Source organism: Acartia tonsa, chromosome 9, assembly GCF_053477335.1.
Source record: "Acartia tonsa isolate MP-2025a chromosome 9, ASM5347733v1, whole genome shotgun sequence".
Classification (NCBI taxonomy): Eukaryota; Metazoa; Arthropoda; class Copepoda; order Calanoida; family Acartiidae; genus Acartia; species Acartia tonsa.
This window is the reverse complement of record NC_137268.1, coordinates 6,538,045-6,555,165: the sequence shown is the minus strand read 5'-3', so window position 1 is coordinate 6,555,165 and position 17,121 is coordinate 6,538,045. Positions and strand designations below refer to the sequence as shown.

General features: G+C 32.5%; 3 protein-coding genes across 4 annotated transcripts in view; 1 reads left to right on the top strand and 2 right to left on the bottom strand.

Annotated features, from left to right (window-relative positions):
• Positions 1 to 17,121, top strand: part of LOC145328087 (uncharacterized) — a 633,740-nt gene that overhangs the window by 71,705 nt on the left and 544,914 nt on the right. The window lies entirely within an intron of this gene.
• On the bottom strand, positions 3,433 to 6,106 carry LOC145327705 (uncharacterized). The gene is made up of 4 exons (XM_080171261.1): positions 6,031 to 6,106; positions 5,499 to 5,558; positions 4,552 to 4,677; positions 3,433 to 3,694 (listed from the first exon to the last, which is right to left on the bottom strand). Exons 1-4 carry the CDS (start codon positions 6,090 to 6,092, stop codon positions 3,583 to 3,585), a joined length of 360 nt encoding a protein of 119 aa, XP_080027387.1. The 5' UTR covers positions 6,093 to 6,106; the 3' UTR covers positions 3,433 to 3,582.
• Positions 7,114 to 16,653, bottom strand: LOC145328475 (arylsulfatase I-like). Its single transcript, XM_080172176.1, has 9 exons — positions 16,574 to 16,653; positions 15,716 to 15,809; positions 14,828 to 14,898; positions 11,796 to 11,961; positions 9,818 to 9,903; positions 9,388 to 9,434; positions 8,885 to 8,960; positions 7,883 to 7,933; positions 7,114 to 7,333 (listed from the first exon to the last, which is right to left on the bottom strand). Exons 2-9 carry the CDS (start codon positions 15,731 to 15,733, stop codon positions 7,114 to 7,116), a joined length of 735 nt encoding a protein of 244 aa, XP_080028302.1. The 5' UTR covers positions 15,734 to 15,809; positions 16,574 to 16,653.

Below are 17,121 nucleotides of genomic sequence, written 5' to 3'. Positions count from 1 at the left end.
ATCACTAAACCTCTTATTTCCAAAATATTCACTAGACCTGGCAAATATGCAAATTATCTTATTCAAAAATCTTGAAACAGTCGTTGTAAAGTTTTTATCCCTTAACGGTCGAGGGGGGGGGGGGGGGGATGAAGGGTCAAAGTTTATTATATTATTAATAAAGCGTCATTTTTCCTGTTTCCAAAATGCAAATTTGGATGGAAAGCGACTAAAAACCATCAAATAAGCGATGTTACTTACAATATTTATAATCCTCGGACGGACAGAGGGACAGACCAATCATACTTATAGAGTAGATTTACTACTAACAAGGATGACAACATCCATAAAAGCGAAGCACTGAAACGGTAAGACAAACGGACATTAACACTTGTATAGTGTCAGAACTGAATAATCAGAACATAAATGTATAAGAGTCGAAGGAAAATTGTGAGTAAACTTGTTGAAAAACTGCTTGATACAGGTTAATGTTTATGGACATACTTACATTTTTAAAAAATCAACATGTTTAAAATGGACGTACGGACATTCTGGTAATAATTATAGAGTTGCAACGCTTTCTAAATCGTACCTAACTACTACAGGAATCACCATGCATAGTTTGAAATTGATAGGACAATTATAATATGCCTAAATTAACAAAAAAGCTATCCCTCGGTGACGACCTTACGGACGGACGGACGAACGTACGGAGGGACCGACCTTAATTACAGAAAAGCCTCGCTTTTAATAAGTTCTTCAGCTTGATTATTTGTTTGTAATGGAATAGTTCAGAACATCTAAAAATTCACTAAACCTTCACAAAGAATTTTCTACCACCATTTATAAAGTACCAAAACCAGAGAGGAAGGGAACAAGGGCCTGTAAATTTGTCGTCCATTGTCTTATCTCTTTAAATCCCTGTTAAAAGTCTTTAAAGTCTTCAACCGTTAACGGTCGGGGGGGGGGGGGGAGGCATTGAACGCCACCCATTCGGTTTTTTATGTCTCATTTTCTGTGTGTGAAAGATAAAGAGCCCAAACTGCGTGACTTTTTAAGTATGGGTATGACACATAACTGAAAGTTGGAATTTTTTAGAATATCTCCATTCTGGCGGGCACAGAATGCCAGCAAACCTGGCAGGATCATCCAGGTAAAGAGCAAAAATATTTTTTAAATTTAAACAAAGCATTTTATCTTACCAAAATACTAAAATATTCTCTAGTTGTAAATCATTATATAAGATATAGGTGTTCAAGTCAATTTCAGGCTGCAGGTATGACCCTCCAGGTCTCCATAAATCTTTAACAGCCTACTGTATCCGCAATTTTTGACTTAGAGACTTCAAATTTTAAACTTAAACTTTTCTTATATGTCTACGTAACGTATAAAATTTACATAAAGATAAACATTTTCTGCAAAAAAAAAATTTTCTAGCTTCAAAAATAAGAAAATACACCCGTTTTTTTAGCCCCGAGGTGCTAGGTTCGTAAAAACTGGATATAATACGATCCTACATTTCTTATTTAGAAAAATCATTAAAATCTACCTTTAACTGTTTTTCATTATAATTAATGCATAAATCCCTTAAAAAATTGTTATTTTATCAGAATCATTTTTTAAAGGTGGAGAAAAGTGCAAAACAAACGTTTTCCCATTGATTTTCTTTTGATTTGCATATTGAAGTGGATCGGTAAAAAATACAAAATTATAGATTTTGATTGAAATATAAGCATTTTACTTTAAACAGAATCTTTTTCTTTTATCATACGTGTTGCTTTAACAAATAGAAACAATGTACTGTAAAGCTGTACACTTATGGACTACCATAGACAAAATATCCAGGAAAATGTAGATTGCATAATGAAGTGGTTCTGGGTTTAGTATATTTAATTCTTAGAAGAAATTATATTTTGCTTTATTCAAGCCTTCTCAATCTTAATCAGAGTTTCTGACCAGGATGTTATTATATCAATATAAGAATACAACATGTTATTTTTTTTAATTCTAACATTCTGTATACTTCATAGCTCAACCCAGAGAATGTTGGTTACTTTCCCCATTTGTCGCTGGTTCGAATCTTCCCAAGAGGGGGAGCGGGGTCTTTTATAGTTGTTAAAAAATTAGAAGTTTCTATGTAGTAAAAGTTGTCGCAAATATAGGTATTAAATGAAGTCGGTTTTAGGTAAAGAAACTCCTCTTTGTAAACTCTGTAAAACCTTAGTGCTGAAAATAACATATGTAAAATGAATAAAGTGGTCTAGTTATCTGTTTTATATTCATAGGCGTTTAGGATTGGGGTGTAGGAGGGTCTATGCAAATATAAATCCCGCTGGCAAAAATAAGGGACTAGATTCACCCCCCCCCCCCCCTACAACCCCTACACCCCTTTTTAGTAGCGAAGCTACTCTATAATTCACAATGTCCGTCCGTCCGTGATTAATGAATTGGGGGAAACGTGATTTTCTCGGCTCTTATAAAAGATAGAAGGCTAAAATTTTTTAACAACATTCCCATCCTTAAGGAGCACAATTAACTATTAAACATCAATGGCGGTCAAACTGTTTTTTAGCAGGTTTTAGGCTATTTTTTATATTTTCCAAATTTTCCCCATATCTTTGGTGTTTATGGTCCAATTTTCAAAATTTTTTCAGTTAAAGATATCAAAATTAAATTTCCCGTCATTTAAAGAAAACAACAATGACGGTCAGACTGCCTTTTTGCAGGTTTTTGGCTATTTTTATATTTTTCCCCTTTTTCCCCATATCTTTGGTGTTTATGGTCCGATTTTCGAAATTTTTTCAGTTAAAGATATCAAAATTAAATTTCCTGTCGTTTGAAGAAAACAACAATGACGGTCAGACTGCCTTTTTTCAGTTAAAGATATCAAAATTAAATTTCCCGTCATTTAAAGAAAACAACAATGACGGTCAGACTGCCTTTTTGCAGGTTTTTGGCTATTTTTATATTTATCACATTTTTACCCATATCTTTGGTGTTTATGGTCTAATTTTCAAAAATTTTTCAGTTAAAGATATTAAAGTTAAATTTTTGGCGTTTTAAGAAAAGAAACAATGGCGGCCAAACTGCCTTTTAGCAGGTTTTTGGCTATGTTTTACATATTTCCCCATATCTTTGGTATTTTTGGTCCAATTTTAAAACTTTTTTGCATTAACAGTTTCGAAATATTTTTTCCCATTGTTATGTGCATCTTGCATGTAATTTACTTTAACCGTCTTCATCATACAAAATAAAACAAGGTTTCGTGTTTATTTTCTCCAATAAATACACTTTAAATCTACTTCTACGTATTCCCATCCACAATTTTTTGTGCTTCGCTACTTATGGATGTTGTCATTCTTGTTAATGGTCTAATCCCACCTTATACAGCCAACTGGTGTGTTAAAGTAAAATCTCCTGAGTGGCCGAAGGCCCAGAAAAACAAAACTGGTATTAATTTAATGATTTTTATTTTAATATTTGTGGAAAATCTTTAATACAATGCAACATATGATTTTTCAGTATGGATGAGAACCGGTTCTAATCCAGCGGATATTAATACGTTTTGAAGCCATACTGGAAATATTATTCTCTGAATTTCGCCTAACACCAATTTAAAGGTATAACACCATCGATGGATTGCAGCTTGGTTTTATCTACTTCTGGTGGCCCATCCTCGGGGACAACAAGTTTAAAATATTCCATTACCCTAGCCCTGAAAAATTTAAATATCTTTTTTTCACATCAGCTCGTGTATGTTGTACGTCAGGGGTTCTAAGGGACAATATAAAATTAATAGTTGTACATTAAGATATATAAGTTGGAAAGAATTTTAATGTTAGAGGGAGAAATATGCATCAAATTTCAAGGATTTTTTATAAAATTCGTTTTTTGTATAATTCTTTATCTAAAAGCGGAAATACAATTTAAGTTAATAAATTTTGACATCTGTGATTGGTGGATTGAAAACTATCTGCGCTCTGATTGGAGAAGCTTAAGTGCCGTACATCATTCACCCAATAAGAGCGCAGGTAGTTTCTAATCCACCTATCCTATTGATCAAAATTACTTAAATTAAATTGTATTTCCGCTTTCAGATAAAGAATTATACAAAAAACGAATTTTATAAAATATCCTTAAAGTTTGATGCAGATTTAAAATCTCCCCCTAACATTGAAATTCTTTCCAACTTATATATCCTATTGTACATCCCAAATAATGACAAACAAACTTAGCCCTTAGGACGATTAAAATCATAGGTTGAAAAGTTTAGAAACAATGTAAGTACCCTAAGTTGTGAAGCTCACAAATAAGATAACGAGGTTAATGAGTTTGGGTACCAGTATAATTAACAGTCAAATAACTTTTATAATAATTTTATACTAAAGAGCTTTGCAACTCATGGATGTTGTCATCCTTGATCTATGGAAACGTAATTCATTAATTTGTTCTGTTCCTAGCTATTTCAGATTTCTTAAGAGATAAAAATTAACTTTTAAATAACTTACTCACGTGGTTAATTCTACGCCCTATAGCCGTTCGCGAGGTACTAAGGGACGAGTGAAAACTTACTTGAGTTGTTCCACAATTTCTGGATGCTTATCCCTGATATTTTCTGTTTCATTGGGGTCTGTTCGCAGGTTGAACAGGTACACTGCGGATGAATTGAATACTGGCAGTTGTACCTCATTCAGAGTTCTGCAAAAAAATGGTAGCTGTCTATTATAGTGCCCTAGCAAAATGGGAATAGACGTCACCGCTTTTGGCCTACCTATAGGGTATTTTATGACGTCAATTGGTAGGCCAAAAGAAGTGTTATCTATCCCCACTTTTACTAGGGCATTATAGACAGCTACATTTAATAGTGGAACATTTGTATTCCATAAACAAAATGAGAAGAAAAAAAATTGTTGTGTTTGTATAAAATTATTACATTCCATAGTAGCAAAGCTGTTTGAAGACCGGCCCAGTATTAATTTTATGTTTTATTCTACGCGAAAAATTGTTTATGCTGCGTAATGATACATGAATTTTTAATATGGTTTTAAACCAGGGGATATTAAGCGAAGCCCTACTAGAATAGATTCTTATGACATATTTTTCTCAAGTATCAAATTTGTAATACCTATTGAAATTGTCTTAAGATATCGTATATTTAATTATGACTAGTATCGATTTCTCCATCATTTCTGTAAATTAATTTTAAATTAATTTCAAATTAAAGAAATTAGGATCATGGGAAAAAAATAAAGTAGCGGGTATCGTCGTATTTTCATAGTAGCTCTTCTCCTATTAATTAAAGAAATTAAAATTATAGCTATTCTTTGATTAAACTATGATTTTTCATAGGTCCTGCGAAACTATTTTAAGAAAAGTGAAATCGAATCTTGAAAGAAATTATTTATGTTTTGGGATGGTTTTAAACTATTTTGTGTCCTCTCCCTACCCAAATCCATAGCCCCCAGATGCCAAGGGCGCAGTCGCTAGTTATTGAAAAAAGAGAACTACTCAGTACTCACCCTATTGAACTTAAAGTAGTCTGTTCATATAAGTCTTCATCTAACTGAATTTCTCCAATTCTTTAAAAAAAACGAACATAACTTAAATTAGATAAATAAGAACAAAATTTAGAATGAATAGGACCATTTTATTTGTTGGTATATTTTAGAAAGGAGGGCCGATAAGGGCAGTTATTTTTTCATTTCGTCTTTATATTAATAATTGAATTTTTTATGTTAAAGCTAGTTTTCAAGGAAAATATATTCATGTATATAGTCCAAAAATGAAACTATTCTCCATTTACTCACAAGTTGCATTATCCAACCTTCCTCACACTTTTCAAGGTGTTGATTCTAAAGTACAAATCGTTCAAAGGTTGTATTTATCTTTCAGAAAAGTAGAGCAGATGGCAATTCTAACAATATGCATAGTATTTTCTACAATTTACACAAGCCACGTAATTTGAATTTTAAAAGAATATATTTTTGACACTCTTGACCCCCTTCCCCCCTTACCCCCGAGCATGCTTTTGAAAAGGTTAAGTTTACCAACCTTCCCGTAATATTACTTGGATGATCTCGTTCAAATCTTTGTTTACTTCTTTCCCATAACATAGTATAATGTTCCTTTCAAAAATACACTTTATTTATACATTATAATTGCAATTAACTCTTAACGGTCCTCCCCTCCAGTTTTTTCTATCTCATTATCTGTGTGTGAAAGATAAAGAGCCTAAACTGGGTGACTTTTTAGGTATGGGTATGACACATAACTGAGAGTTGAAATTTTTTGAATATCTCCATCCTGGCGGGCACAGGATACCAGCAAACCTGGCAGGGTCATCCAGGTAAAGAGCAAAAATATTTTTTTGACTTAAACAAAGCATTTTATCTTACTAAAATACTAAAATATCCTCTAGTAGTACATCCTCATATTAAATACAGGTGTTCAAGACAATTTCAGGTTCCATGTATGATCCTGCAGGTCCTGATCCTCCAGGTCTCCAGAAACCTTTAAAAAGCTACTGTGGCCGCAATTTTTGACTTTGAGATTTCAAATTTTAAACTTAAGCTTTTCTTACATGTCTACATAACGAATTAAAATTTCATAAATATCCGCCGCCGTTTTACCCCCAATTACCGATTGCGGCGGCTAGCAGCTGCGAAGTACAGCTGCGGCCACTAAAATTTATATTTTGATATTTCTAATATATAATTTACATAAAAATAAACATTTTCTGCAAAAATAAAATTTCTTCTAGCTTCAAAAATAAGAAAGTTACAGCCGTTTTAAATTTTTAAGTAAAAAAAGGACCTAAAAACAAACGTTGTTAAATAAAAGGCTGAAGGAAGCGAAAATTGACTTTAACTTACTTAATGTCGGAAATTTTAGCCCTCTAGCTTTAATAGGAACTGAGATAATAAGAGGGGGGTATTGAACATTACCAAAACTGAAGCACAAATTGTAAAACATTCAGACTAATAATCTCTTTATAATGTAGTGTAGTCTTAGTAATTGCCATTGTAAAGTTATGGTATTGATAAATTTAATTATACTTATTTGTACTTTGTTGTTACAAGAATCAGCATGCAAAGTTTTAAATTAAAGAATGATTCTAATTTCTAACAACCTAAATTAACTATTATTGGTTAGAGACAAACGGATTATTTCAAAATGTAAAAAAGATTTAGTTGTAAAAATAAAGTGTTCCTTGTAAATTTGTTTTTTGCTTTCACTCACGCCTGGAATGTGTCGTATCCACTTTAGCCACGGTGCAATTACTAAATTTACACCGTGCCAATAATCTGACGGTCGCATCCACTTATTTCCAAACATTATTTTATAATCACCTATTCTAAAATAGAAATGAAATTTATAAAATTCAATCCAGTTCATGGTCAATTAAAGAAAATTATTGGGGAGGTTAATATATTATCTATTCAGTAATGTTTTTGTATTGTCATTCTTTAAGTATGAATTGGATTGATTTCTATAGACTTGAGGATAAAGCAAAAATGTGAAATGATTTTAACACTCTTTAATCTGGTCAAAAAATAGTATAGCAACAAGGTTTAATGGTCTAATTTAATCTACAGTTTAAAATTTTTGCTTTAAATATTATTGACTTGTTTGCGACTTCCCTTTTTATATATAAATGTTTGTTATTAGAGGACACAATTTTCTTAATAATATACATAAGGTTACTATTAAACACGATGATAATATCAAAAAGGCAAGAATTAAAATTGAAAAGGGTCTTCACCCCTTTAAAACATCCAAGAAGGCTATCACGGTAAAAATGTTAAGGGGGGTGTTAATAATTGTAGGACTGTTTTGAAAGATTTCAGTTGCTCTTCACGCACCCCCTAGCAAAACATGTGCACGCCACAAGCTATATAATTACCTGATTGCCCCAGAATTGTGATTGATGTTATAAACCATCTCTGTTCTCACACTAAAATAAACTCATTCAATTTTTAAAAGCGAAGCTTTTCTATAATTAGGGTCGGTCCGTACGTCCGTCCATACGTCTGAGACAGGTAGCTTTTATGGTTAATTTAGGCATGTTAGAATTGTCCTATCGATTTCAAACTTTGCATGGTGATTCCTGTAGTAGTTAGGTATGATTTAAAAAGCGGAGCATCTCTATAATCATTACCAGAATGTTATAAACCATCTCTGTTCTCACACTAAAATAAACTCATTCAATTTTTAAAAGCGAAGCTTTTCTATAATTAGGGTCGGTCCGTACGTCCGTCCGTACGTCTGAGACAGATAGCTTTTTTCGTTAATTTAGGCATGTTAGAATTGTCCTATCGATTTCAAACTTTGCATGGTGATTCCTGTAGTAGTTAGGTATGATTTAGAAAGCGTAGCAACTCTATAATCATTACCAGAATGTCCGTACGTCCATTCTAAACATTTCGATTTTTTTTACATTTTTACCAAAATTTTTTATGTGATCTAATTATCCGAATGTTCTGATTTTAGGTATACTGATTCATGAGACAACAAAGTACAATATTATAAGCAAAGCAACTCTATAATCCAGTCCTAACAATGTAAGTATGTCCATAAACATTATCCTGTATCAAGAAGTTTTTCAACAAATTTACTCACAATTTTGCTTTGACTCTTATTCATTTATATTCTGATTATTCAGTTCTGACACTATACAAGTGTTAATGTTCGTGTGTCCTATCATTTCAGAGCGTCGCTTTTATGGATGTTGTCATCCTTGTTAAGAATAAAAAGACCCAAAAACAAAACTTGTTAAGCAAAAGAGGGAGGGAAGCAATATTGACTTACAAATAGTCGAAAATCTATTATCAAACAGGGGTCATGCACAAATTGTTTTGGCCCTCTAGCGCCTTTGAAACTGTCCATAATGCCTACCATACAATACCTTCTATTTTTAGAAATTGTATTCCATTGGTCTATACCATCAAGGTCCAGTTTTAAAGATGGATTCCCTTTAAAACCTAAAGAAATGACTTTAATTATTTAGAAACCATTATTAAGCAAAGATTTTACACATGATCTACATTGTACATTAGTCATATCATTTTCTTTTTAAAAGCCAAGCTTTTTATAATTAGGGTCGGTCAGAACGCCCATCCTTCAGTAACGGTTAGCTATTTTCCTTAATTTGGATTTGTTAGAGTTGTCCTATCAATTTCAAACTTTGCATGGTGATTCCTATAAAAGTTTAGGTACCATTTAGGAATTGTAGCAACTCCATAAGTTTTACCAGAAAGTCAGTACTATCATTTCAAACAAACCTTGGTTGATTGACCTTTCTTGTAAAAAAAATATCCAATAATATGCTTAATTTTTTATAAGGAGGAACGCTATTAGATCATTTCAGTCGGCAATTAAAAAGTTCAAATATTTGTTCTATGTTGCCACCTGCTAGATTCAGGAAGGTTGGCATCCAATCAACAATATTCATTAACCTGAAATCATTATAGCAAAAAAAAAAATTAAAAACGCCTAGGTAATAACTAATTAAAAGAGATAAACTGTATGAAAGTAATAATAATTAATTATTCAAATGAACATTTGGACGTACGGACAGTCTGTCTGAGCGTAGAAACCCTTGAAATTATATTGCAAATGAAAACAGCAAAAGTGTCTGACTATGACGTCAGAAAAAATTAACAATAGAAGCCAGTATTCACAATGGTAAAATATATAGCGGCCTCTCATTGGTTAATTATTAATTTTTTCTGACGTCATAGTCAGACACTTTTACTGTTTTCATTGCAAATATAACAAATATAAATTGGCTAAAAGTGCGCAGCTATTCTAAAAATGTAGTCTGTCCCATTAACATTACCTCTCATTAACATATGATGGGTTTTTCAACAAGTGCGGGGCGTGTACAAAGGTTGGCACCCTAGTCCCTCCTTCAAATAATGTGCTCTAGAAAAAAATTTGGATCATGGAACGAAAACAAAGTCATTCCTTAATTAGGACAGAAGTCACCTTCCTAGGAAGGACATAAGTATCTTCCCTTTTGTGAGAATTTGTTAGATGAAGGGCATAACTTGTCTCCCTTAACATAGATTTTGCAAGATGGAGGACATAAGTAGCCTCCCTTCACCACACAAAACCTAGCTTTTTGGTCCTTCACATAGCAAAATCTTGCATAAAATAGTTTATCTGTCCTTCACATAGCAAATTCTTGCAAAACATAGCAAATTCTTGCAAAACTTAGCAAATTCTTGCAAAACATAGCATTTCTGTCCTTCACATAGCAAATTCTTGCAAAACATAGCAAATTATTGCAAACCATAGCAAATTCTTGCAAAACATAGAAAATTCTTGCAAAACATAGCATTTCTGTCCTTCACATAGCAAATTCTTGCAAAACATACCAAATTCTTGCAAAACATAGCAAATTCTTGCAAAACATAGCATTTCTGTCCTTTACATAGCAAATTCTTGCAAAACATACCAAATTCTTGCAAAACATGGCAAATTCTTGCAAAACATAGCAAATTCTTGCAAAACATAGCATTTCTGTCCTTCACATAGCAAATTCTTGCAAAACATAGCAAATTATTGCAAACCATAGCAAATTCTTGCAAAACATAGCAAATTCATACAAAACATAGCATTTCTGTCCTTCACATAGCAAATTCTTGCAAACCATAGCAAATTCTTGCAAAACATAGCAAATTCTTGCAAAACATAGCAAATTCTTGCAAAATATAGCAAAGGACAGAAATGCTATGTTTTGCAAGAATTTGTTATGTTTTGCAAGAATTTGCTATGTTTTGCAAGAATTTGCTATGTGAAGGACAGAAATGCTATGTTTTGTGAGGTTTTGCTATGTGAAGGACAGAAAAGCTAAGTTTTGCAAGATGAAGGACATAAGCAGCCTTCCTAATGTAAGAATTCGTCAGACAAAGGACATAAGTCACCTCCCTTAAGTTAGATTTTGTTAGATAAAGGACATAAGTAGCCTTCTTTAGACCAATTTTCAGTGACTTCTGTCCTAATTAGGAATGACTTTGTCTTCTTTCCATGATCCAAAAATTTAATTAATAACTAATTATTTTGTGTTCGTTTCAGGACGTTTCAGTGTGGGAGGGGTGGTAATGCCCCCTTAATGATGCACCTGCAACATTTAAATCAGATTTATTTCACATCCTAATAACAAATTTAACCTCAACTTGAGAGAGAGGGCTTAAACACCTCCCTTCCGTTGTGAGAAAAGGGAGGAAGGGGGGGGGGGGAGAAAAAAAACAACCTAAACTATCTTAAATCTTAGTAAAAACCATAGTTTTAGGTAATCAATTTTAAAATCGAAGCTTTTCTATGATTAGGGTCAGTATGTCCGTCCGTACGTTACGGTTAGTTTTATTTGTCAATTTAGGCATCTTAGAACTTACTTGGTGATTTTAAACTTGAATGAGAATTACTGTAACAGTTAGGAATGATTAAAACATGTTAATTTTAACTTTTTTGACAACCCTTTTTTGTGTGATATAATTATCCTATTTCTCTAATTTTTGGAACAATGATTTCTAGGGCAATAACATTTTAAGCGAATCATCTCTCTAGTCAGGCCATAAAAATGTAAATATGTCCTTAAACAGAATCCTGTTTTAAGCAATTTAGCATTAAGCTTATAAACTATTTTGTTTACACCTTTAAATTAATATTCTGCTTACTAAATGTTATAAATAACAAACAAAATTTTTCATGTTTGTTGAATTCAGAGCTGCACTTTCATGGATGTTGTCATCCTTTTATGGATTTTCCCCTCCACTACCACAGAAAATCCTCCCTAACCTTAATTTTTTTACCTTTTGTCCACGTAGTGGCCAGTTCGAAGCCCCGTGTTTAACTGGGCCGCCATTGTCAGAAGTAAAGACTATTATTGTATTTTCATATAGTTTATTTTTCTTTAGTGCTCGCATAACATTCTGTACTGCAAAGTCCATGTCCAATACCAGTGCTGTATAAACATCCCTATAATAATAATTGATTTAGAATTAATTTGATTGTGACCTATCTTTTCACTTACTCAAATAAAATTATTCTTCAAGCTGGCTAATAAAACGATATTCCCCATCCCCGTCCCTTACCACGGAGGTACCAATAGATTGGGACTATATTAGCATCCTTAATCTATGACCAAAAATATTCATGTATATTCATTCTTATAATAAAAATGTTAAAATTATCTAATATTCTTGTGATTAATGATTATATGATTTACATTTACGCATGGAAATTAATAAAATTATTGGTAAATTTTTAAATCAACTTTATCAAGAAAACTGTGCAGATAAAATTAGGTAATGCAAGGAAAGTATTTTTCTCGTATTCATTCGAATCCGGTGGATAGGAACCGGTTCTCATCCATATGAAAAAAATCTATGTCAAGCATTGTATTATATCCAGCTTTCTATGAATATAAAAATGTACAATCATAAGATTAAAATCGTTTTTTTTAGCCCGTGCCTTCGGCACCTTGGGGCTAAATAAACTGGTTTTAATCTTATAATTGTACATTATATATCCGCGGAGGTATCCAACACATATCCCATATTCGATTCCCCCTGTTTAGATTCCCATAAACGGATTCGCAGAAATCAGATTCCCCTAATGTTGAATATCCATCCGTGGAAACCGTTTATAATACGATGCGAGAAAAAAACTAATCCCAACGCTTAATTAAATACGCCAAATTATAGCCTCCCATTAGCTATGCCCCAAGAGGCAATTCTAATTCTAATTTGAAAAATATATTATTTTAAATTTTACTATAGGTGATTTCTATTAGGAAAGTTGTGGTATACTTATCCTCCCCCAATATAGCAATGATCCTTCCTTGGACCTTTTATGCAGGGAGTAAGGGAGGGGACAATGGGCAATTAATTCAATTTAAGAGGGTTCGCTGAAAAGCAATGAAAACCAGATTTATCAAGAAAATTTTACCAAAATTGTAAAGGGATCATGGTAACCTAATTTAGAACAAAATTAGTTCTAAGAAAAAATCATTTACTTGAAAACTAAATTATCAACACATCACAATGTAGTAAACATTCTGTAATTAATCACTAGAAAAATCAGTTATGTTGTAGCCTTTGTCGTGTGTGGACGCTTAACGGCTTCCTCCCATTATGGCTGTAATACTTCAGTCTTTCTTATACACAGTCAGCTTATATATAATACAGGTTGAGAAAATGTTTTTGAAACCAATTTATGTAAAGAAGTGAGAAAACCAGCATGAAGAAATTTCCACATACCAAAACCATTCAGTGAAGCCAGCTTAAAATATAAGAAAAAATTCTTTGTATCCAAGATGTGTGCTTTCTGTTGGGGAATTTATGTCCCCACATACCCTACTTGCAGACCCACCCTCCTCCTCACTCTCCATATAGAAGAACCTCCCCTAAATCATTCTACAAGAACCTGTTGACCCCTTCTCCCTCCTCCTAAGCCTGACCGTTGGGTGAAGCTTGGCTGTAATCTGAACCTAACTTCGCATCATCACATTGGTAAATATGGGACAAAACAATTTAGCTTGGAGATAACTAATTTGTTTTTTTTTACATAACTCCTGATGTTTCAGTTATTATCTCCTGGTTTTACTCATGCCAGGCAGCTGCCATTTTTTATGGGTAGAGGGTTTCTTTATTGAAACTTTGGCGTCTTGCTGTCGACGACTTGCAGTGATCCCTGACACTTTTCCCTTCAAATTCAAAGTCATGGTATACACTACATAAGAAATCAGCACTGAGAAGCATTGATACCTGTCTATGTGGATCTTGTATATAGTGTAAAAAGTGACAATAGTAAAGCTTCATTTATAGCAAAGCAGACGGTTTTCCTCCATCTTTATTTCCGTGGAATCTTGACTACATCAATTTAAAGAACATATCTACTTGAAGAATAACATAAATGTATTTAACTACAAATCTATTATCTCGTTGATTATCATTATTATTATCATATGTACACCCATGCAGAGTAACATGGGCAGTAACATTATTATTTGTTGTGGTATATGTTTACCATTAACATTATTTCCAGTATTTAATGAAAAAAATACTGATGAATGCTATATGTTTGTACACATTATAGCTCATTGTGAGTAGCTTGCTCAACCTACCCGAAGCCCCACGGGTCAAATGTCATATAATTTGACAATTACAAATTTTTAACACTATTATAACTGTGTAGTTAGCTTAATGTTTTTTATTATTCTTTAAAATGTTTATGTTTTATTTAATTTAAATGTATGATAGTTCCTTTAAATTAATATGTGATTTAATTATGTATAGTTTGTTCTTAAAGGAATAAATTATTAAATACAATAAAAAAATCACTAGAAAAATCTTGTTTAGAACTACCTCAACCCTTCTGATATATTTATAACTGACCCCTAAACTCAAGCGGTTCTTAGATTATTTAATACATAAATATCACAGTAGAGTTTCTATACATGAAAAGACATTTTCTTGGGAAAAAATATTTGTTAAAACCAGCGATAAATAATAAACTTTTCTGTCTGCATATTCAAAACTAGCTCAGCTAGTTAGCGGGGCATTGATGCGCAAGTCCCCAAAATCAGTAAGAATCCGCTGTATTCGTGCACATTCCCTTTAAGCCAGTCCCCAAAGTCTGAGACTCCTTAAAAATTGAATATTCGATCCATTGTCCCCTCCCTTACTCATTGCTTTTATGTAACAGATAGGGTTCAGAAATTAGCAAGATCCTTTCATATACACACACGCACATACATAGATATCATAATACTATCAAAAACACTTTTGGGTAAATAGATTAGATTTTTTTCTGAAACAGCCTGTATTTTCCTCTTGCTTACCTCATTTGATTTACTGTTGTTTTGATTCGTTTAAAACTTCTTAATGTTGGCTGTAATACGGTATGAGGATTCTAGAATAAGATATAATTGTATCTTTATTTATCAAATTATAACATCCCCAATGATGATAAACAAGATTACTCCTTCAGTAGATTCAAATGATTAGTTTAAATTTTTGTATTCAACTGATTTAATCCAATACCCCTTCACTCCTGGGATTTTATTTTATAGACAGTTGTCCTGTGCACGGATATAAGAGACAAATATAATGTTAAATCAACAAGGATGACAACATCTATAAAAGCGAAGCACTGAAACGGTAGGACAAACGGACATTAACACTTGTATAGTGTCAGAACTAAATAATCAGAATATAAATGTATAAGAATCGGAGCGAAATTGTAAGTAAATTTGTTGAAAAACTACTTGATACAGGATAATGTTTTGTTTATGGACATACTTACATTTTTAGGACTTGATTATAAAGTTGCTTTGCTTATAACATTATACTTTGTTGTTCCACGAATCAACACACCAAAAATCAGATCAATCGGATGATTAGATCACATAAAAATTTGTTGCAAAAAAAGTAAAAAAATATACATGTTTAAAATCGACGTACGGACATTCTTGTTATGATTATAGAGTTGCTACGCTTTCTAAATCGTACCTAACTACTAAAGGAATCACCAAGCAAAGTTTGAAATCAATAGGACAATTCTAACATGCCTAATAACGTATTGCATAGTATTCAAGAGAATTTTCCACGAAAACTAAAATAAAAATAATGAAAATAAAACCCGGGCCTTCTTAACCTTGTATTAACAAAACTGGTTTAATTTTCATATTAATATCCTCGGAAAGCTGTCTTAAATATGATATAATTACCTGAAAAGCTAGATACATAAAGAATGGTTTGTCATCTTTAGAACTTTTTCTTTTCTTCTCTCCAATGTCATTTATTATTTCCACTGCCCTATCCCTATAACACAACAATGGCTATAGTATATGTGGATATATTGATGAAAGGTTTTACAGTTTATAGTTGACGTAATGGTAAGTCTATTCGCCATAAGTCCCAAGAAGGGATGGGGTAAATATACCATAATTGTTATTAAAACTCATTATATGGATTACTTATTTAATATGTGCGTTTTTTTTTTTTTTTGGGGGGGGGGAATAATTTTCAGTATAAATTGTTATTAGTTGGAATATTCTCCGATGTTAAGCAGTAGCCAAAGTGGTAACCAAGATATTGCACCGACAGACAGACATTGTTATACTTTGCATTATAGATTGATACTTTAAACTCCAATAAACAATAAACTATGCTATAAGCCTGCAGGAATTACAATGCATTAGCTAATTGTGGCAGTAGTTCAGCAGTTAAAGCAGTCTACTTCTTCCTAAAGGCTTCCTTAAGTAATCTTTAAAACTAGATGTAAGGATATCCAGTGATCTAACAGGATAAGCCGATGTCCGATAAATAGATGTACAATGTACATGCCCAATGATAATACAAAAATAAATTCTCTAGATTAAAATTAGTAGTTCAAACGTTGGAACACTCATCTTAATGAACCAACCAATCATAATTTACTCCTCAAAGTTGTAAAGCCAATGAATAAGAAAAAAATATTTTAACACGTTGGGGACTAGTGTAATAAACAGCCCATTGTCTCCTCTCTCTCCCTCTTTGAAGGATATGACTGGTTATAGAGGAGTTGTGCTATACTAAACTGTTACCCATAAACAATGGAAGAATGTATGTTTTCATATTCTCTTGCAGGACGCTCTCCATCAAAAAAGTCATAATATTTTCCCGCTCCCCTATAAAAAAAATAAAATATAATTCTTTATTTTAGTAGCGAATCTACTATACAATTCACTTAAGTCTATCCGTCTGTAACGCTATGGGAAAATCTTATTTTCTTGGCTTCTACATATATACATATGTGTTACTTAATTTTCTTGGTATGACAATTTAATTGGTCTTTTGGTCTGTCGGTTATGCTTCAAAATACATAAATGGCATTTTCTTAAAAGGATTACAAGATTCTTTTCCATGATTTATTACATACTATCTCTCTTTGTTTTTTTATGACAACCAAACATTTACTCTATAAATAACTTTGTCTGTACGTCCAACCATAGTTTATTTGTAGCCCATCCCCCTTCTCTGAGATAAATTTAAGATAAGAATGGTACTTCCCTCATATGTGAATAGTAGTCTGCACCTCCATTGTAAATGCCAAGAAAAGTTTGAAATCCTCTTCTTGTTGGCAAATATTCAT